The sequence below is a fragment of the Lygodium microphyllum genome, chromosome 17 (genome assembly GCF_053477565.2).
Source record: "Lygodium microphyllum isolate KBCC chromosome 17, Lygodium_microphyllum_v1.1.10, whole genome shotgun sequence".
NCBI lineage: Eukaryota > Viridiplantae > Streptophyta > Polypodiopsida > Schizaeales > Lygodiaceae > Lygodium > Lygodium microphyllum.
In genome coordinates, this window is record NC_141151.1 from 95,302,463 (window position 1) to 95,324,595 (window position 22,133).

Sequence of the window (22,133 nt, forward strand, 5' to 3'; positions counted from 1 at the left end):
TCGTAAAGACAAGGCCTTGGATTAATGTAAAAAAATTCTGACATTTACTGAAAATCGACCAGCAAGACATTAAAGTGTCTTTGCTCTAACAATGGTGGAAAATATGTATCCAAAGCCGTTCAGGACTTTGTGACGGCACAGGGATTAAAAGAGAGCTTACCGCCCCTCACAGTACACCTCAAAATAGTGTTGTAGAGCGCATGAACAGGACCATTCAAGACAAGGTCCATACCATGTTGTCACATGCTGCTTTACCTCATGGATTTTTGGTAGAGACTGTTATGATAGCCGTACACTTGATTAATCGATCACCAAACAGGTCTTTGGGAGGGAGAGTCCCTCAAGAAGAGTGGTCGCGCAAGCCACCTTTGTATGCTCACTTGAGAGTGTTTGGCTGCGAAGCATTTGTGCACATTTGCAAGGAAGAATGCAACAAACTTGAGCCAAAGTCCTGGACATGTATTTTCCTAGGATATGGTGACGAGAGTGAAATGGGTATCGACTATGGGATCCCAAGAAAAGGAAAGTAGTACGTATCAATGATATTATCTTCCGGAAAGATCGCGCACACAAACAACCCGAAAAGGCAGAGGAGATTACAAGGGTTGTATTTCGGGAGAATGTACCGATAGGACAACAAAGAATGCCCGTTAGATCGCAACAAATACCTGCTGTAAATGTCCCTGAAAATACAAGAAATAATACTAAAAATGATCAGCAAGATATTTCCCATGATGTACCACAAATTCAATAAGAACAGATGCCTTTGGAACACCCAGAACTAGTTGTACAGCATATTGAACCTACAAAATAGAAAGCTATTAATGGAGATTTGCAAGCTGAACAGCCAACAAATCTTGACCGTTGGATCTATAGGTTGACCAAAGTGCAAAGACAGCCAGAAAGGTTCATTCCTAATGTTAATTATGTGGCTGATTTTGTGACGTTGGGAGATTGTGGTGAGCTATTATGCTTTAAGGAAGCAATGGACAAAAAAGATAGCAAGAAATAGCATAAGGCTATGCTATCAGAGATGGAATCTCTCATGAAAAATGGCACTTGGAATTTGGTGCATTTGCCTAAAGGGCAGAAAGTGCTACCATGCAAATGGGTTTACAAAATGAAAGTCACTTCTGGTTCTCTACCGAAGTACAAGGCACAACTAGTTGCTAAAGGATACAATCAAAAACATGGAATTGTCTTTGATGAAACCTTTTCTCTTGTAGTCAAAATGACTACTTTGCGAACCATTTCGAGCTTGGTTGCATCTGAAGATACGGAACTCATATAGATGGATATCAAGACAACCTTCTTACATGGTGATCTGCTATATGCAATAGCTTGAGGGTTTTATTGCAAAGGGGAAAGAGAACATGGTATATAAACTCAAAAAGAGTTTGTATGGGCCCAAACAGACACCACAAGAATGATATCATAAATTTGATATATTTATGCAATCTCAAGGATTCCATAGATCTCAAGTTGATCATTGCTTATACATCAAGAAGGCAACAAATGTCAACCTTATTCTCTTGGTTTTGTATGCGGATGACATGTTGATTGCAGGCAAGGATGTTCATGCCTTGGACTCCTTGAGGCAAAGCTTACACAGTGGCTTTGATATAAAGGATCTTCGTGAGGCAATTATATTATTGGTATGCGTATACTTAGGGATAGATCAAAGGGTCTTCTCTATCTGTCACAGCAACAGTATGCTACTAAGGTTTTGCAGCGTTTCAATATGGAGGGAGGGAAAGCCATTGGTGTACCATTACCTCCATATGTGAAACTCAATGCAGATGATAGCCCTACGTCTGATGATCGAAAGGCTAAGATGGCCAAGATTCCTTATGCTTCAGCCCTTGGTAGCTTGACGCATGCTATGGTTGCTACACGTCCTGACATTGCATTTGCAGTGGGAGTGGTTAGCAGGTACATGGCATATCCTGGCAAAAAGCATTGGGAAGTAGCGAAGGGTATTGTGAGATACCTTAAGGGCACAAAGGCTTTGTGTATCTGCTTTGGGAAGCAAAAGTCGTTTGTTGTTGACTTCACGGATACAGACTACGTTGGTCATCCTGACTGTAGGAATTCCACTTCAAGCTATATGTTCACATTCACAAGGGGTGCAGTCTCTTGAATATCCAGGCTGCAAAAGTGTGTTGTTTTGTCTACTACAAAGGTCGAGTATGTGACTGCCACACTAAAGCATACAATGAGGCTTTATGGCTTTCACGTCTAGTGAGAAAGCTTGGTATTACAGAGGTTCCTATTCTCCACTGTGACAGTCAGAGTGCTATCATACTAGCATGGAATCCTGTCTTTCATGCAAAGACAAAGCACATACAGATGAAGTATCATTTTATCAAGGATGTACTTGACAGCAGGAGCATTGAGCTGGTCAAGGTACATACAAATGATAACCATGTAGATCTTCTCACGAAGGGTCTCCCAACAGAGCAGTTTGTTCATTGCCGCCAAATGATGGGGGTTGGATAGTATATGTGTATTTTAGCTTTGTACATACATAGAAATAGCTAATTATTTCCTCTACCTTCAGACACGTTGTCTTAAGGTAGGAGGTTGTTGGAAATAAAGGCTCACCGTACCTTTTATGGTGTTCGGGTGTGCACGCACCCTTACACTTGAACTTTATATGTATTATCAAAAAAACCTGAAGTGGTACACTTTGTTATTGTACCCACACATTGGTGTCATGCTCTCACTCTCCTCACTCCCTACTCTGCTCTCTCTCCCCCTCTCTCACTGTGCATATCTTAGCTGCACTCTGTCTCGATCTCTGCACACTCAACTGCAGTAATAGCATTGGCAAATCTCGCCTCAAAGCTTCTTCCTAAGTCTCTCATCCTAATCTCTTGAAAAATCCAATGAATACTAAGCTGTCATGGTCCTCATGTGTGGATGTGATAGACTAAAGCCTCCATATCAAAAGCTTCTTCCAAGGCTCCTCGCCTAAAAGAAAACCCCTGTCAATGAGTTTAGCCAACAAGGCTTTGGTTCGGTTATCTAGGTGTATGATGCCCATGTCTCTTCTAGATCTAGGTTGTATGATAACTCAAGCCACCTTGGCTCTAGCTAGGCTCCCATATCCTCCTAACCAAATAAAATTCCTACTAAGATGCTTCATCCGGCCTATCCATAACCTAGACAATGCCCAACAAGAAGTGATGTACCACATGGTCATAAAAAGAACCAAGCTAGAAAACCACCACCCTACCTCTGTTGATAAAAGCCTCGCCGAGCTCCAATAAATGATCTTCTATCTAATGCGAATGCTTTTCAGTCCCCCTTAAAGGAGGACATTGCAAAACTTGATGCAACCTAGAGGGAAAGGCAACAACTTTGGAGATAACTCCATAATCTGAAGGAGTTATCTTCAGCTATAAGGGTAAAAATGACTCTCCACTCCCTACTTCCCTCAAAGAAAAAAATGTATTTTACTATTGCAAAAATGCATCAAGCCCCTTAACATAAAAAACAATTAACATAAATGAGACATAGTCATAGGTGATGGTCACTTTTGGGCTTGAGGATTACAACGATGGTAGCTTCTTTCTGCTCCACGTCCCATTCCATGTGACTTATAGTCACTAGTGATGACAAATCTTGTATGTCCCTATCCTCATACCATTTTGCATCACTTGTCACTATGAAATGCGAAACAGCTGCTCTAAAGGGTGGATATATAATACACTAATGAGGTAGCGTACAATAGCAAACCATGTAGGGACTCCAAGGCCCAAACAAGCCATATGCAATGACCATTTTATGACAAAAAGGACACTCTGTATCAAGAGAGTGGCATGGAGGGTATGATCTCATGAGAGTCCTGAAGGACACATCAGCTTGCATAAAGTATAGGGAGCATTTCTTTCAATTAGCATTGCACAAAGCTTCCATCAACCATGGTGCTTGCTCATATCTTGTACAGTGACCCCCTCCTCCCACAAAATCTTAAGCTCATCGACCAGTGGACGAATATACATGTCCATATTTTTGACTTTGTAGCGGTCGAGAATGAGCAAGCTAAGGATGAGATGTCCTTTCTTCGTAGAAAGCCATGGAGAGATATTGTAGTTAACAAGGACTATAGGTCACACACTGTAAGAAGTTGCACGCAGACCAAATGGGTTCACGCCATCTATAGCAAGACCGAGCCGAATATTCCTTGGCTCTCGAACAAAGCCTGGGAAGGTAGAGTCAATGTGGCTCTATACGCATGAATCCACTGATATTCATTGAACTTCATCTATAGACCTATTCTGCACATGCCACATTGTCAAGCTCGCCATGCCGGACATATGAAACATGTGGTTTATGTGGGGGATAAGCGAAAATTTTCTAAGAACTTTTTGAGGGATGGTTTGCCCTTGCAAGTCCTGTCGATACCTGTGAGCACTACACTTTGGACATGTCTCCATAGTCTCGTATTCCCCTCGAAATAGTATGCAATCATTGATACATGCATGGATGCTGTTGTAGTCCATGCCAAGCTTTCGTAAAACATATCGTGCATCATCATGAGACTTAGGCATGGTATTTGTAAGTGGTAATATATGATACTTCAGTAACCTTTTAAAAAATCATAAAACATCTTGAAAAAAGACAAATGTTTTTAATGATAGTGCCGAAAAGAAATCAACGAAGCGTACGTACAAGGTACCTAAACAACTCCGTCACACTCGCATCGCTTCACCCATATTTTGCTTGCCCACTTAGGAGTGCAAGCAGTGTCTTCAGGCAAGATACTCGGCACCCATCATATAATGGTATGGAAGCTTCCTCTCTAAGTGGATTAGAAGTCTCGACATCCATGGGCATCAATGCATAGATCATTGCCTCCATCTCAGGCTCCAAGTTTATAGGTAAGTCTGAAAGGCTGCTTGACTCCTCTGGTATTGATGGTGTGGATTGGGTAGTACCTTCCAAGTGGTGGATTGGCTCAAGCACTCCATCCATCGCACGCCCACGAACTCTTTTAACTGGCCGCAAAGGGTGCACTCCTCCTTTGGATGAGACGTCACCTCCTTGGATAGAAAATTTGCAAGCCACACCCAATGTTTTTGTATATGGTATTCAATTAGCTTGTGAATATAATGCATGATTGATACACTTTTCTTACTGTTTGCTCAAAATCTAAGATCGCCTAATCAATTATCTCATATTGAAACTTGCCGAAGCATCATACTTGTTCTATAGACAATCGACGTTTTCATCTAATTGCCAGCTTACATTGAGAGCAAGGAGATGGGACATGCTAATTAAGATATGCCTCGCAATCTTGAACATCATGACCTTCATCATTTTCCATTTGGTCTATGTTACGACAATTTTTTTTTTTGTTATCATTCTTTTTTTCTTTCTTAAATTGTTTGAGAAGGGATTTCTTCTCTTGTAACTCAGTAACATTAACGTATGTAAAGTCTCCACCCATCCACAAATTAACATATGTCGGAGTGTTTCCTATCTCGTGGTATTGCACCGGACCTCACCACCACTCTCTCTTTGTTTTTTATCCATTCATTCTCTTCTCTCCTTCCATGCTTCTCATAGCATCCCTATCTAACCCCTACACATGCTATCCACTTGCGCATGATGCTAGTACAAGGGACTATCTATCCCATTGGAGTCTAACACGTCATGTATATGTCCTCCATCTAACAAAACACCACATCTAGACTCCACCACAATCATTAGTTTGCCAACCCCACTATCACTTTACCCAACAAACATCTACCATATCTTCCTGTTAGATCTACTATGTCCTTCAAATTGGTCCCTTATAACCCCTGAAGTACCTCACATTACGCTGAGCTAAAAACTACATTATAAACTGATTAGCTCTTTATTCCAACTTCAAAACTCAATTATTACCAAAAGTTTCATTAAAGGGTGAGCGTTTCTAGAGAGTGTCTATAACTCATAAGCCAAACCCTAATTTGGGAGGATCCACACTTCTATAAATAGACACACTGCCACCACTCAGCCTATTCCTATTTTGCAGATTGTTGGCACCTTCCTCTACTGTCTAAACCCCATCTACAGAGGATCTCTCAGTTCGAGCTGGCTGTCTACTACTGTCTACTTGTGGCGCCTGCATCCAAACTCTCTCTTATTGCTGCTGACTATTTGGAGCCTGCTGTCCACAGCAGATAGGGTGCATTTGCTGCTGATTTAACTGTTCCAGCCTGTGTTCTACACTGTGCAGCTGTCACTCAGTGCTGGTGCCATTATCAACCTGACTTTAATATGGTGGAGACTCTTGAGGATAGGCGAGATAGATACACAAAAACTATTAGAGGAGGAGAGCAGGCTCCCTAGGAGGAGTTACTATTTCATATTAGAGGCCAAGTCCCATTGTTCACTGTAGAGTTTGGCAGATTCACGGGCTGGCTCCAATTCCCCAAGAGAGATAGAGCAGTAGGAGCCACAACTTTCTCTAGGATTGACCAATTCTATGTGGACGATTGGGTTTGCAATAAGGGCAGCCTAACGGGCATCATGCCAGACACGATCCTCTTAGATCACTCACCGATTTAGCTACTTCTCTTTAAGAGAGTCAGAGGACCCCACTCTAGTGTCAAGATTCCAAAGCACTAAGTGCTTCTATGAGGATGATTTTAGAGAGACAATCACACAAATTTGGAGATCTAGACCCTTCTTAGTTAGACAAGCAACTAGTGACTTGGATGAGAGCTTATAGGAGATTAGTTCCTTCTTCAAGGAGAAGGCCACGAGGAGGAGAGAGGACCTTCTAGAGAAGGAGAGATCTGCTACAGCATTCATTGGCTGCCCTATATAGGGGATTAGAGAGACAGCTAGGATGCAAATGTATAGTTGAGAGGATGCATATTGTTAGAGCCAATGTATAGGTTTCAGGTGAGAGCTTCCTTTTGGACTCACGCTGGTGATAGGATTAACAGAGATTTTTTCCACACCACATGACCAAAACACTCTAGACAGTGTTAGAAGACTTAGGAGAGCAAACAGATCCATTGCGCAGGGCCCCTTGGAGGTGAGACAAGTAGATACATAGTACTCCACAACTTTGCTTGGGTCTCCTACTAGGTTGCTAGGCTACAGGAGGGATAGAGAGATAGTATGGAAAGCACTAGAAAGGTGATTATAGATATGATGAGCACATAATGGCAAGCACCATCCTCTATCATGAGATCAAGTGAGTGCAAAGCACATGGAGTTCGCACAATAGTGGGATAGTCTCTCTCAACATCCTCACCTATCGTGGCACAATATCAACCATTGTCTATTGTGACTTACACCACATGTTATGCCCCAATCTCATCTATGGCCGTCTTGATGCAAGAGTAAATCCACTCCCAAGTAATGCTTAAGCCAAGGGCTAAAGCATTCGCCACATGCAACAATGTGGTATTGGCACAACATGATACCAAGATAATTATGTGTCAGCATCTCTACGAGTATTGAGAGTCGAGAATTGTCAATAGTAACTACTAACTATCAACTGTGTGGAGTTAAGACTTAAAAAAGAAAAATAAAAATTATAAATAGGTGCAATCATGAGATAAATTAAGTATAATTTACCACTTAGCCTATCACTCCATCCATCCGACACAATGCTACAACCATATCAATGTCAATATGACTTAATCCAATCAACTCATCCTGAATGTAAGCCACTTTAGCATTCAAGTGAATGGTCCTTAGTGACTCTAAGCTAACTAGATGTAAGCCAGTAGTAGCTGCTGCTCCAACTAAGGCAACCAATGCATTCTAGAACTTGACATAAGCTGATGTTTGAGCAATGTTGAATGCAAGGTTGCATTGGTAGAAGAACCTACGCTCGCACAAGCATCATATTTGGAACAATTTCCATGGCTTAAGCAAGAGGACGGTTCATAATCAAGGCAATAAACAGCTCGTTGTATTAAATTTCTGTGTGAAAGTAAATTGTCTCATCAGCATCAAAATTCGATTTTGAAAGCATGATTGGATACTACATGTTGTCCTCTACATTTCTATATCTGGCACATGAAAATCGGCCACTTCTAGCTTAAGATATGGCTAATTTTGTACTACAACCTGTTTTGGACAGTTTACAGCAGTCTGTTCCACTTATATGATCCTTCTTCATCAACTTCTTTGATCTTCATCAATATGGAGCTTTATTACAGCATGATTCCAAATGATTCAAGCTATCTTTGTAATTTATTCCCAATTCAGCTTTGAGGACAAAGCTCTTTTAGGCTGGGATGGCTTGTAATAAAGAACAAATCACCTAAGTCTAGACTAGGCTAGGGTCAAGTTATGATCCTTCTTCATCAACTTCTTTGATCTTCATCAATATGGAGCTTTATTACAACATGATTCCAAATGATTCAAGCTATCTTTGTAATCATCTTTGTAATTTGTTTCCAATTCAGCTTTGAGGACAAAGCTCTTTTAGACTAGGATGGCTTGTAATAAAGCATAAATCACCTTAGTCTAGACTAGGCTAGGGTTAAGTATAAAAAGGTGGGGATGTAACATGTGAGGGATCTTTTTGCCATTTTCAAGCAATACATGCTTTAAGGATTCCTTCCTCCCACCAACTAAGAGGGTGCATGCTCTTAGCCACCAAGATATGGGGTGCATACCATATCCCACCTTGACATGAGGTGAATATTCATGTTGCAGCTTACATCTATGATTCTCAGCCTTCCATGGCAATACTATTTCATGCCTAGCTACCTTGGCTATGGCTTCCTTGAAAACATGGTGTATTTCTTGTATTTCTTTGCAAATATGGTGTAATTCATAAATTTCCAGTTATTTGACTTGCTGTGAGAACTAGTATATTACATCCAACCCTCCACAAGTGTTGGTGACTGCTGTCCACCGTTGTCTAGCCTGCGTTTACTATTGTACGACCATCTACTATTGCTGCAAGAACTTCTCAGCTTGTTGCCAGCTACCACATGGCAGTTTTAATGTGTTTGTTGCTCTAGACTGCCACCAGGAGAGCCACATCAGCAGCTGATCCTGTGCTTTGCTGCTGCACCCTGTCACCCTACTGCCACATCATCATCAAGCTGCATTTTGTTGTTCTACACTGTTGCCTGCACCATCTATCATTTGATCCAGCTCCACAATTCTACATTTGCTGCTGCCAAACTTATTTGGAGGCTTTCTGCTACCTTTTGGGATGCATCTAGGTATGACACTCTCCAGCTCACTCTCTACCCCAGTCCTTGAGACATGGGAGTTGGGGTTCAATATGTCACCTTTGCAGAGTGTGTTTGCTGCATTGAGCATCATATATATATTCATTCATTATCTTCTTCAATGGTCATTGCCTGAGTTACCCTAACGCTAACTGTTCTTCATCAGTCTTTGCTTTGTTTCACAATTGTGTTTGTTATCTGTAGACAAGTATTTCTTTATATTGCTGCCCTAATCATCATGACCGCTATGTTCTCATCCCTACAGGCTTCCTTGCTGTTGTTCATTGTCTAAAGATCTTTTCAGCATCATCTTGACCTACATTTACATCTGTACTAGGTCGTTCTTGACTTTTCAGCACTTTTCTTCATCAGCCTTTACTCTGACTAGTGAAAACTGCACTCAGGATTCATCTCCAATGATGGCACAAATTGACACCTCGCTCAACCTATTCGCACAAGAGCCATCAGCTGTTGGATGGCTCTCCCTTTGAGCATTCTGCACATTTTCATTCATTCATCCATTACTCAATTATCTTCTTTTATGGTTTGCATCTTTGCATTAGTATTTGAGTTTGCTGTGTTTCAATCATGGTCATACACCCTTATATTTTCTTTTGCAAACCCTAGTATATCTTCACATGGTATCAAAGTGGAAGCTGTTCTAAAGAGTTACCTAAAGCTATCATGGATTGCTTGGTTTGTTCTCGATTACACTATACATCACATAGTGACTAACAATGGCTCGGACCACTCCATTGTCAAATCCTCTGATGCTTTCCCAAGCTACTCATTCAAAATGGAGCCTCTATTGAGGATACAAGGTCCATGTGACTCTTGAAGACTTGGAGCCAAGAGCCTCTGCCTACCTTGGTGGCCAAGCCTCTCTTATAAGGTGCTCTTTACCTTGGAGTGTTTTATGAATAAAGAGGGGAACCAAGCACATCTTTCAAATACTAGAGCGCATATCCATACTTTAAATACTTCGGAGAATTATTTGTATCATCATATGCTCTTGCTAATCAAAGCATTGATTAAGCATCAAGAGAGGAGGCTAGAAACATACACTACGCATTGACATGCTTTAAGGAGCTTCTTTAAGGAAGGGGTTTGTAATGAACTTTTAGTTATGAGAACTCTTTGGAGACTTGGTACGCCTATAGCCTATATAAGGCACCCCACTTGGCACTCCCATACTCACATTTATTCAATTTATTGACATTCGCTCTTATGAAGTGCTACACTCTTACCTCATACTTCTTTAGAGTACACCGATGCCTTGCATTGGGGTATGATGCCTCACTTTGGGATCTCTTTGTCATCATATTCATTATTGAGTTGCTTTACATTGCCCTCATCACTCATCTGTCTTTTGCAGTCTTGTTACTAAGTGCATGATCTTGTGATATTGTAAACATACACAATGTCCCTCTCTTAGCCCACCACACTCCATACACAATGTCCCTCTCTTGAGCCCACCACACTCCCAACATTATCTGTATTTTTAACCCGACCACATGTCTAATTTAATTAGATTCATACAAATGTAATCATATGCTATATAACTAAGGCCATGGATATACATACAGAGTGAAAAGTAAACTTGGAGATTACATTTAAATCAGATATAGTTGATCATGCTTAAACAATTTCCATGTTATCCAATACTAACTAGTGTTCAGATATACAGCAAGATCCTTCCATCCAGGACCAACAAAATTCACTTCGATTTAATCTTTAAAAAGTACAAAAGAGGCAAATACATTCATTGAGACCTTACAGAATGGTCACTGAAAGTTCCATGTTATCCAATACTAACTAGTGTTAAGATATACAGCAAGATCCTTCCATCCAGGACCAACAAAATTCACTTCGATTTAATCTTTAAAAAGTACAAAAGAAGCAAATACATTCATTGAGACCTTACAGAATGGTCACTGAAAGTGCAAACCACTTACTCCATTAAAACAGCCATGTCCCCATCCTGATACAAGAAGGTTAAACTCTTCACCTCAACAAGTACCTCTGACCAGAAACACAAGAAATCAGCAGTGCCTACAATATCGATTCTTTCAAACATCCAGCACAAGGTGTATCAAAGACAAGGAATATATTCGCAACAACAGCTGAAAACAGATATGAGAAAATAACTTTTAAATATGAACATATCTAACAATCAAGATGAAGAAAACCTTTTTTTGGCATTGGTGTGGATACAGAACTACCAAGCACTAACAAGATCTTCAAGCTGGAAATGGTTTCACAGTAGCTAAAACCAGTGCTAAGTAGTATCTAGCATGAAATGAAACAGAGATTAAAAAGAGACACAAACAGAAAGACCAGTAGATTGAACATACGTGAGAAAGCCTGTAGCATCCTTTTTTTCCCCAGCAAACAAGATGTGGCTAATTACATTCGGAACTGGGCTCAACAGCATCTACCATCTGTGGAGCAAACACAGTCTCTCTCTCTTTTTTTTTTCGTAAAAGGTAATTGTATTAATTATGAAAAAGGGTACAAGTTTACATGATTACAAGATACACGAAGGCTCTACCCCATCATGTGTAAAGCACACACTGTCTCTCTACAAGAACTAGACGACCAAAGAGTTACAAAGTCATGGTAAAGACGTAGAGGAAATTGCCATATGCCAGGGACGTAAGTCCTCCTGAGAGAGCATGTCAGAATGCCGGAGAAGATCTAGCTGCCAATACAAGAGTCCCTTAAGCCGAGCAATATGCCACTGAACATTGTAGGCGGAATCAAAAAGAAGAGCATTCCGAATGGTCTAGTTATGCCGACAGCCCCAATATCGAAGAAAGTGAAACACGATCTTCATATGTGGCTATGTCAGTGTGGGGTATTTGGGCTGCACAAAAACCCAATCAAAGGGGCGTAGCGAGAAGCCAACCACCACTCGCCAAACGGCTGACAAGAATGACCAGATTTTCTTAGCGATGGGGCAAGAAATAAATCGGTGACAGGCAGATTCCACACTGGTGGAGCAAAAGAAACAGTTGCCGTTGGAGATTCGTTGCTTGGAAAGAGCTGAAGCAAGCGGAAGACCACCAATCATCACCCTCCAAAGAAAGACCTTATATTTGAAGGGTGTCTTGTTCAACCAGCCCTCCATCACAATTGCCCTCCACCATGACCGGGATTTACGCAATCCCCATAGAGTATTAGCTTTAGTAACCAGCCATTGATGATCTTTAATCAGAAGATGATACACCTGGTTAGCCGAAGCTTTGCCTAAATTCAGCCGTCCTTCAAAGTCCCAATCCTGCCAGGGGCGATCCGAATCAAGGGCAGGAAAGGGTTGTCTGCTCTGAAGTACCATCAAAAGTTGTTCCCATAAATGCCTGTATCCACGAGGGATCCTGAAAAGCCTCCTGGCTGTACGAAACGATATTAACACATTGCGACTGGCAAGAGTGGCATCCGCGACTGAAGTTAAGCCCAAACGTGCCATGCGGTTGAATTTTGGTCGAAGCTCGTGTTTCCCTTCCCATGAAAGTAACCGCGAGACTGCCAGTAATTCCAATTGAAAAGAATTAGTAGCTAAGCGGTCCTCCGTTGGATGCCACTGAGCCTTCCGGAGGACCAGTCTCCAGGAACATACCAAATGGGCCAGCAGAGATGAAGAAGAACTGGAGAACCGAGAATCGGCATTAAGAACATGCCACCAAGAACTCCGGATTTGGGTATTACCATGCAGAAGCCCGTGATCCTCAAGGAAATAACGGGTGATAACAACCCAGGGATGATGATCCACGCACATGGCGCGGAAAAGAGACCAACGGAGTGCCAACATGTGAGTTTGTGCATCCAAAATAGCCCCTCCACCCATGCGTTTGGGGGTGCACGCATGCGACCAAGAAATCCAGGAAATGCCTGCATGCAAGGAATCCTTTTTCCATAGCATGAAACGAATAGACTGAGTAAGAGCATTCAGTGTAGTAGTAGTCCAGGGCAGCAATGGCAAGAAATATGTGAGCATTGGCAACATAATTGTCTGGGCTACTTTGAGGCGAAAATGGAAGGGCCAGGCCTGAGACTTCCAATATAGAAACTTCACCGCCAGTTTCTAAGAAATCTACTGTAGAAGTTGCTTTGGGGAACATCAACACCCAAAGGGTACCCAAGATACCTGACAATGGAGCCACGGGAAACAACCATACCCTACCAGTCCAATGATTGCAAATCCGACTCCGTGCAGCTGAGAATGGCTGATTTCAAAGCATTGATGCGAAGACCAGAAGCCTGACCAAAGAGAGCCCAAACATCTAATGCTTTGCGAAGGTTATCCTTGTCCGCACGCAGAATCATAAAGATGTCATCAGCCAAGGATTGGCTAATGAAGTGCTGTCCAAAAGGAAGAGACAATCCAGCCAACTGAGTAGAAGCTGCCATATGAGATAACATCGAAAGAACTGGATGACTCGCAAGGGCAAAGAAGAGAGGGCTCAAAGGGCACCCCTGTCTGACAGAGCGGGCAAGGACAAATGGCTCGGTAACGCCTCCATTCAGCATGACTCGCGATGACGCCGCAACACTGATGGTGTAGATCAGACGAGACATCCAAGCACCAAAGCCCATAGCAGACATAAGTTCTACAACGAAAGACCAGTCCAGATAGTCAAAAGCCTTTTCCAGGTCCAATTGAATCAGTACGATCTCCTGATTAGAATGCCTTGCATAATCAATCGCCAGTTGCGCATTTAATACATTGTGCAGAATGTTTCAGCCCTTAATGAAACCATATTGGAGAGGATGCACAATGGCAAGAAGATGCTTATGGAGCCGATTCGCCATTACTTTGGAAAAGATTTTATACATAGAACCCATCAAAGAAATTGGGCGCCAATGTTTCAACATAGACGGCGAAGGAACTTTTGGAAGCAGTTTAATAAGTCCTTCTTTCCAAGAGAAAGGCATGATCCCCGTTTCCCACACCTGCTGAAACAAGGCCGTCAATGGTTTCGCCAATTTGATAGCAAAAACCTCAAAGAACTCATTGGTGAGACCATCCTAGTCAGGACTTTTATCCTTGGGCAAGTGTAACAAAACATCCATAACCTCCGCCTCACAAATATCTGACTCCATAGTAGCTTGCATATCCTGCGGAATCTGATTGCGGACCAGGTCATAAAAAACTGAACGGGCCTGAGTAGTTTGGCCTGAAGGTGGAGAAGTGGAATCAAGAAGGTCGAGGAAATAATTCCTACACATATGCACAATAGTCTGCGGATCAAGGACCATGTGACCTTCTGCATCCTGGAGTCTAGTCATATTCTCTCGAGCAGGAGAGGCATGGAGAGCTCGAAAGAACTTATGAGTCTGACACGCACTATCTTGCAAAGTCTCCATCAGATGTTGCAATTTGACCTGCTGATAAGATTTCAACTGAAACTCTTTAATAAGATCAGCCACACGCATTGCCAGTGACAGCAGAAATTCATCATCTGGAGTGTCCACCAGCAGAGAACGAACCAAAGCCAGCAGGTTCTTCGCTGCTTGTCGACGCCGCCGACAAAGAGCGGCATGATGGATCCCATACTGCCGAGCAACCCGCTGCACATTAGAGAGCAATCGTTCAAACGAAGCAGTGCCCAAAGAGGAGAAGTCCGATAAGAATCTATCAATCAATTGCTGCATATAGCCCTGAAAGATTGCATGCTTCAAATAAGACGAGTTGAAACGCAAAGGGAGTCTCTCCAGAAATTGCTGAAAAGGTGCAATGGGTTGTGCAAGCAGCTCAAGCTGCAGAGGGAAATGGTCCGACAAGGCATATTGCTGCAACACTTTCATTTCGAGCATCTCAGGAAGGAAATCATCATTCTGCATGATGTATATGCGGTCCAACCGTGACCATGTTGTTGCATACTGGGCAGAATGGAAAGTAAACCCTGTAGAAGACAAGTGTAGCCAAGACCAGAGACCTTGCTTAAGAACAGCAAGAGCCAACTCATGCCACATACGACTTTCCGGCGCGTCCATTACCGAATGCTCCGATGTGGACTACGAAGAATCAACACACATATTGAAATCCCCCATAAAAAAGCCCCGTCTGCCAAGTGACAAGGAAGTCTGCAAAGTATGCCAAAGCTCCCGGCGAGATAAAGGATCATTCGGAGCATAGAGGCCAAGTTACCATAAGATCTCTCCTTCGAATAAAATTTCAATCACCACAAAGCGGCCATGTACATCATTTTTAATAAGAACAAGCTGATATTTTTCATGTACAATCATGAGCACACCAGAATAATGCATGGCATGTGTCCCTACATAGAACAAATGAAAGCCATGGCAATCCACAACTTTTCCTGCTTCACTGTGACTCTTATGCTCAACAGCACACAAGACATCCCACTGATTCTCATGCAATACCGTCCACATGGCATGTTGCTTGTGGCGAGAACAAATTCCTCGTACGTTCCACGTGGCTATTTTCATGTGTATTCAAAGGAAAATCAGGTATGAGGCACAACTTGCCTCGATTTGACCTTTTCTGCGAGAATGTCCAGGACTCCCTCGTCCAAGAAATCAGCCAACACGGCAAAAGAGTTCTGACGACCAGATTTGGAGGTAGACGGCATATCCGTTGTCTTGGGGATGGAACGGGGATAACGACGATCCCATGGGGTAATGACGTTGCCTCTGGTATCAAAAGCCAGCTTAGCACGTGGACCCTTTGGACGATCCGAATACACGCTCCTAGTGGGCTGTGGACGGGGGGCAGAGGAAACCATAGCAGGAGCAGCGTGCTTGGAAGACAACATTTCTTTCCTGCGCATATAAGTACGCATGGAATCTTGTGAAGCAGAAGGCATAGTATCCTCCATGCCAGCAACAATCCTGTTGCCTTTTTTTGCGCGTACTTCGACCCAGCCAGTGCCACGGGAATCCAAACCCGAAACCTGTTGTTTACCTTTATCCAGAACTTTAGGTGGGTGGGTAGCATCCTGCGACGGAGCATCACACACCATATCTTCCATGGGCAACGCAACATGCTCAGCATCTGAAGTGTGGTGCTGCTCTGGGCATTCGGCCATAAAATGCCCCAATTTTCCACACGAAAAGCAATGTCCTGTAAAATTGCCCCATTTCAAGCGAAAGTGTAAAGAATGCATGCCAGAGCAATTGAGACGTAACCAAGCAGGCCTTTTCCTAGCAGTGTCCCATAACATACACAACCGATTACGATTCACGGCCCTTAGACTTGGAGGGACCAGAACAGTGCCCACAACGGCTATGGCGTCCTTCAACATTGGCCAATAGACAGCCGGGCAATTTTCCACTTCAACCCACACAGGGCATTCACGTTGCAGTAGGCGCTAAAAATCTGCCATTGGGCACCATGGCACAACATGGCCCAAATGGCGATCAAAGAACAAAGGCAGTTTAGACAAGAGAGCAGCATGGTGCGTCTCAGATTTCAACAGCACCTCAAAAAAGCCTCAGGGCCCAACAAAAATCTCTTCAACACATTCCCCTTGTAGCAGACTGTGCAGCCACTCGCGAATACGGGAAAGCTGTGGAATCCTACTAGTGAAGAAGAGTATCACAGCACGTTCATAAAACACTGAAAAGGAGCGCAGGACATTTTTCGGGTCCACAGTGGCTTCCAGAACATCTTCAGTTGCAGAGTCAGAAAAGACTTCCTGATTATGTTGAACATAATTACCAAGCAGAGTGTTGGCAAACTCCAACAAATGCTCCCAGTCAACATCCTGAGAGTCCACAGAATCAGAAGCAACCTGAGCATAGGAACGATCCTGATGATCCACTGTCTCTTCCGAGGTATGCTTGGTGCGTTTGCCCGCAGGCTAGAAGTCAGGACCACGAGGCATCTCTTCTGTGCACGGAACCATATCCTCTGGTTCCTTGGTATCAGAATCCGGACCAAGAGCTACCACCGTTTGGTCTATAAAAGCCAGATCCAAACCAGCCATATTATATCATTGCGTATGCCGATCAGAGGCCGAGTGAAGATCTCACGGGAGGCAGAAACGTGCAGGCCTCTCTCTCTCTCTCTCTCTCTCTCTCTCTCTCTCTCTCTCTCTCTCTCTCTCTCTCTCTCTCTCTCTCTCTCTCTCTCTCTCTCTCTCATCACACTCACAGCACCGTATTTTCAGTTTCCAGTTTTTAGCTTTTCATTCAGCACTTTTATTTTGGATAGCTGGACCTCATCAGTTGTATCACAGTTTGTCTCATAGGCCAGTTTTGGTCTTTAGAAGACGTTAATATAACTTTCTTTCTTTTCTTCTTTCTCTCTCTCTCTAGCAAAACGGACTGGGCACTGGACTGGTGAAGGGGCTTAGAAATCGCGTGCACAGAAACAGACGACCGCTATGCAAAGAGGGCACGTCCACAGGCCGAGAAGGGCTTGTTTCCTTTGCTGGCTCACGCTGTCACGTTCGTTGTGTAGCAACATGGGTGTGACAAGCTACTTCCCCTTGGTGGCAAAACGGGCAGATCAGGGCGGCGTCTGACAGGCGAGGGCGGCGGCCGACAGGCGCAGGCGGCGTCCGACAGGCGAAGGCGGCGGCTGACAGGCAAGGGCGGCGTCTGACAAGCGATGGCGGATAGAACGAACAGGCGACGGCATGTGGCAGATGATGGCGGGTCTAATAGGGAACAGGACCGACAAGCGTACCTAATGGCGGGTAGGACGGATGGCAGGTCACGCGACGGGTCAGAGGGGGCAGACGGGCGGTGTAGACGCAGGGCAGGTCGACGTGCAGAAGCAAGCGAAGTCAGTCGGCTGCAACGGAAGGGTCACGGCAGGTCATCGTCTCTCTCTCCGCCATCGCGTCCATCATCGTTCCCGCTCCTCTCTCTCTCTCTCTCTCTCTCTCTCTCTCTCTCTCTCTCTCTCTCTCTCTCTCTCTCTCTCTCTCAAGAGCAAGATGCCAGATATAAACTCGGGATGATGACTGGGGTCAGCCAACCAAGGAACAATACGAGGAAGAGACACTCCCCCAAGCTGATCTAAGGTTGTCGGAGGGTAGTGATTTTCAGCCCCTATACCATGCACAATAAGCCTTGAACATCCAAAACATTAAGCAGGCATCTGTCATACAAAAGTAAGCCACTATACCATGCACAATAAGCCTTGAACATCGGAAACATTAAGCAAGCCTCTATCATACAAAAGTAGCGGGTTACCTGTGGTAAAAGCCTCTAGGAGGGAACTGAAACCAGCCTTCCTCCTCGGATAGGGTGGTAAATAACCTGATTTAGCACTAATTACAGCGGGCATAAAATTCACATAAACTGAAAATGCACACTTCACCCCTTTAATCTTGGACATTGGACACCCTGTTGGTGCCAAAATTGGCGCCCCTTGCAGTATTTATTTGTCTTATGTTGCAAATGGAAGAAGTACAACTGAGATCCTCTAACCTCCTCTACTAATCCAAGTGCCTCTTGCTATCAACACTGACAAGCAAGCCTCCAAACCGATTTGCCCATTGGTTTACTTGGGGATTGGCCTTCACCCTGCTCCTTGAAAGACAAATTCAACCCCAAATCTCATATTGGTTAGCTGGCCTCTTGAATCTCCCTAAAATTCCTCAATTTCAGCTGCTGAAATCCAAGTCCTAGCCCCTCAATTCTGAGCATGCATCCCCAGGCAACTGTCAAAACCCTAATTTCTGCTGTAGATTAGGGTTTACAACAAGGATTGACTAAAATCTCTTTCTCTCATGGCCCAAACTGCTAGAAAATGTTGAGATAGCTTGAGAGATGGCTAGGGGATGAGAGAAAATGTTGTAGAGAGAGAAAACTCAGAGTTTCATCACGATAAACACTGAAAAGTTACTACTACACTACTCAAACAACCATGGAAGTTGTTATCTACAGCTTATGTCATCTGCACGAAAAGGACCTTGGGCTGCTGTCACCTGCTCCTAGAGGGATCCAAACTACTATCACATGCTGTAGGACTGATCCCTCGTGTGGCTGCAAATCACATCAGCAACCTCTCATTACTCTCTAATAGCCTCCTCTCTCAAAATGGCTAGGATTGACTCCACCAATCCCTAAAAACGTTTTTCCCACTTGCATGGGCAAGTTTTACCAATTGCCAACCTTCTAATCCCATTTTCCAACATTATCCAACTTATTAAATTAATTTTCAAAATATTAATTTTGAAAATTAATTTACTAATTATTCTAGTTCTCAAAAAATTAATTTCACTAACCAATAATTAAATTGGCTAGGCTAATTTGTCTTCCAAGTATCCTCAAGCAGATATTGACTCTTTTTTTTTTTTTGCAAAATAGGATGTGGCTGATTATATTACTCAAAAAAAACTGATTACAACAGAGTGCTCATACTCAACAGACTAGCTGGACCTGATGCAAAGTCATAAGTACATCATGTATACAAGTCTCTCAAGGCAGTCTGGGGGAGATGGGGGCAAGAAGCCATAGAGGGGGGGTGTATCGCCATCTAGGACTGCCTGCCTGCATCATGAAAAACAGGTCCTGGCCGCCCCAAGTGCGTAGGAAGTGAAAACGGAGCTCCTGATGAGCTCAAGACTCGTCCTGCACCTGGTTCCACTAGCCGCGAAGGGAGTGGATGATGGAGGTCCAGAGCTCTGCCAAAGTCGTCTGTACTGAAAGGCTCTCCCTGCCAAAAACCTCCTAGCAGCATGCCTTCTAGATATGCCATCCAGTAAGACTCCCTACGATCTCCCATACCTCAGATAAGGGTCCAAACCCCAGGTCTTCCCTTGAAGACCAACCACACGAATCCTCCTCCACGGAAGGACAATGATCTCATCTTACTGCCCTCTGTAAAGGACCAAACGCCCCCCCTCCTGCACGGTGAAGAAAGTCCCGTATGGGGTGTTGCCCACTCTGCCTGTCACCTATAGGGGGGTACTCATCGGTGAAAATCTAGCGGCCTATATCTCGCCAGGCTCTACCGGCTCTCGTATCGAGGGGTTGAGTCACTCCTGAGGTATCGCTGCGTCAATCTCCCTTCTCCTCAACTCAACTCCTCTCTGACAACCTAATGCCTGTTGCAATACCTCTTGGTCCACCATCCTGTACAACTCCCGCTATGTCCTAATGGTATGAGCAAGGCCGGCCTCCCAACCAGCCCACTGGATGTGGGGGCGCTCGCCCATCTGTATCCCGTCCCGTCCTCTGACCTAGGGATTCCAAATCATCGATTGGCAGTCTATCTCCTCTTGACAACTTGGGGGGCTATAAATTAGGGCCTTTCGAAGGCCTTGCCACAAAGTAGGCTATGGGGGAAGGAAGACCTAGGGGACGTGATCTGGGCCGTCGTAAAGATCCATCTCAAGGACAGCCTCCAGTCACCACCAAGCCTCGGTCTACACTCCTCGAGACCCTCCTGCAGTAGGACCTTCCAGGTCTGCCCTCTTGGTGTGAGCCCGCGAACTACTAGCTTGCCCAAAGGGCCAAGATCTGGTACTCTGGGTCTATGATCCAAAGCCCTCACTCTCACCGATGTCGGACGATGGTCGCCCACGCCACCTTGGCCCGAGAGTCCTTGGAATCGTCTGACCCCCGGCCCAGAGAAAGTTCCGCACTAAGCAACGAAGCTGAAATACACAGGACGAGGAAAAATACCAACATGAGGCGATATACCAAGCCATCTCTAAGAGGACCTAGTTGACCACCAATGCTTGGCCTACTAAGGAAAGGCGGGCGGTACTCCAATAGATCAGCTTCCGCCTGATAGAATCAAGGACTAGAAGAAATTGTTGGGCAGGAGTGATGTCGAGTCCCACCTAGAACCCTAAGTACAGACGGTCTGCCCTCTGCACACCCGTTTGAAATCCAAGTGGACACTCCACTCCATACTAGAGTCCAACTCCGTAAGGAAACCAACCGACTTTCGCCAATTGATTTTCGCTCCTGCTGCAGTGCGAAACACCTCTAGAGCTAGTCTCACTCTCTCCAACATCAACTCATCGTCCTCTATATAAAGTGTGGTATCATCTACATACTCTGAGTCTAACAATTTCCTCTCCTCTCTCACCGGAAGTCGGAGACCACATAGCCCGCTGAAACCGGTCTATGACTCGCGGTAGTTCCTTCAATTAACACATGGTCTTTACACACACACACATAAGCAGAGACCTCACTCCCTTGCTCAACACCAGATTGTCCCCGAAGACCGGCGCCCCTCTTGGTATTTCTTTATCAATTAAAAGATGGAAAATTACAAAAATGATAATGTTCCAAAATACGTAACCTGTGAACAGTTGGTTTTCATCTCTTTTGAGTAAATCCCAACTGCATAAGAACGAAACTCAATGATTCCTATGCAGAATTGCAGTCTGCAGATCTCTGAATTCACTGTTCTTACTGTCCAGCATCTCCAAAGTTCACTGTTCTTGTCCACCATGTGCACAATTCATTGCTCTTACTATTCAGCATGCGATCAAAACTCAATGATTCGTGTGCAGAATTATAGTCTGCAGATCTCTAAATTCACTGTTCTTACTGTCCAGCATGTGCAAAATTCACTGTTCTTACTGTTCAGCATGCGACCAAAACTCAATGATTCGTGTGCAAAATTACAGTCTGCAGATCTCTGGATTCACTATTCTTACTGTCCAGTGTGTCTTGCATTTTCAGTGACCAATACTCAATGATTCATGTGCAGAATTTCAGAGAAAACACAGAATTGTACCTTCGATGGAATCAGGCCATCATGCGAAGCATTTCCTCTGAGAATAGAGAGAGAGTTGATTAAAGGGAGCAAGCTCTACCTCTGTACTTGAGTCAGAGACGTAGAAATACTCTCCATGGCTGATTTTCTTGCAACAATCTACCCCCAGCTCCTCAAAACTTCATTCTCCCAAACAACCCCTTATGCCTATTACGTTTTTTTTTCATGCTCTCTCTCTCTTTTGGAAATTTGTACCACATGGCATACATGTAACA

At 43.9% G+C, this 22,133-nt stretch overlaps 1 protein-coding gene across 4 annotated transcripts in view; it reads right to left on the minus strand.

Moving 5' to 3' along the window:
* LOC148022161 (elongation factor P (EF-P) family protein) overlaps nucleotides 1–22,133 on the minus strand; it is a 112,478-nt gene that overhangs the window by 37,106 nt on the left and 53,239 nt on the right. For all 4 annotated transcript variants that reach the window (XM_087697801.1, XM_087697800.1, XM_087697803.1 and 1 more), the window contains one exon: nucleotides 11,159–11,225. In XM_087697801.1, coding sequence (XP_087553927.1) covers nucleotides 11,159–11,225 — 67 coding nt within the window. The remainder of the gene's footprint in view (nucleotides 1–11,158; nucleotides 11,226–22,133) is intronic.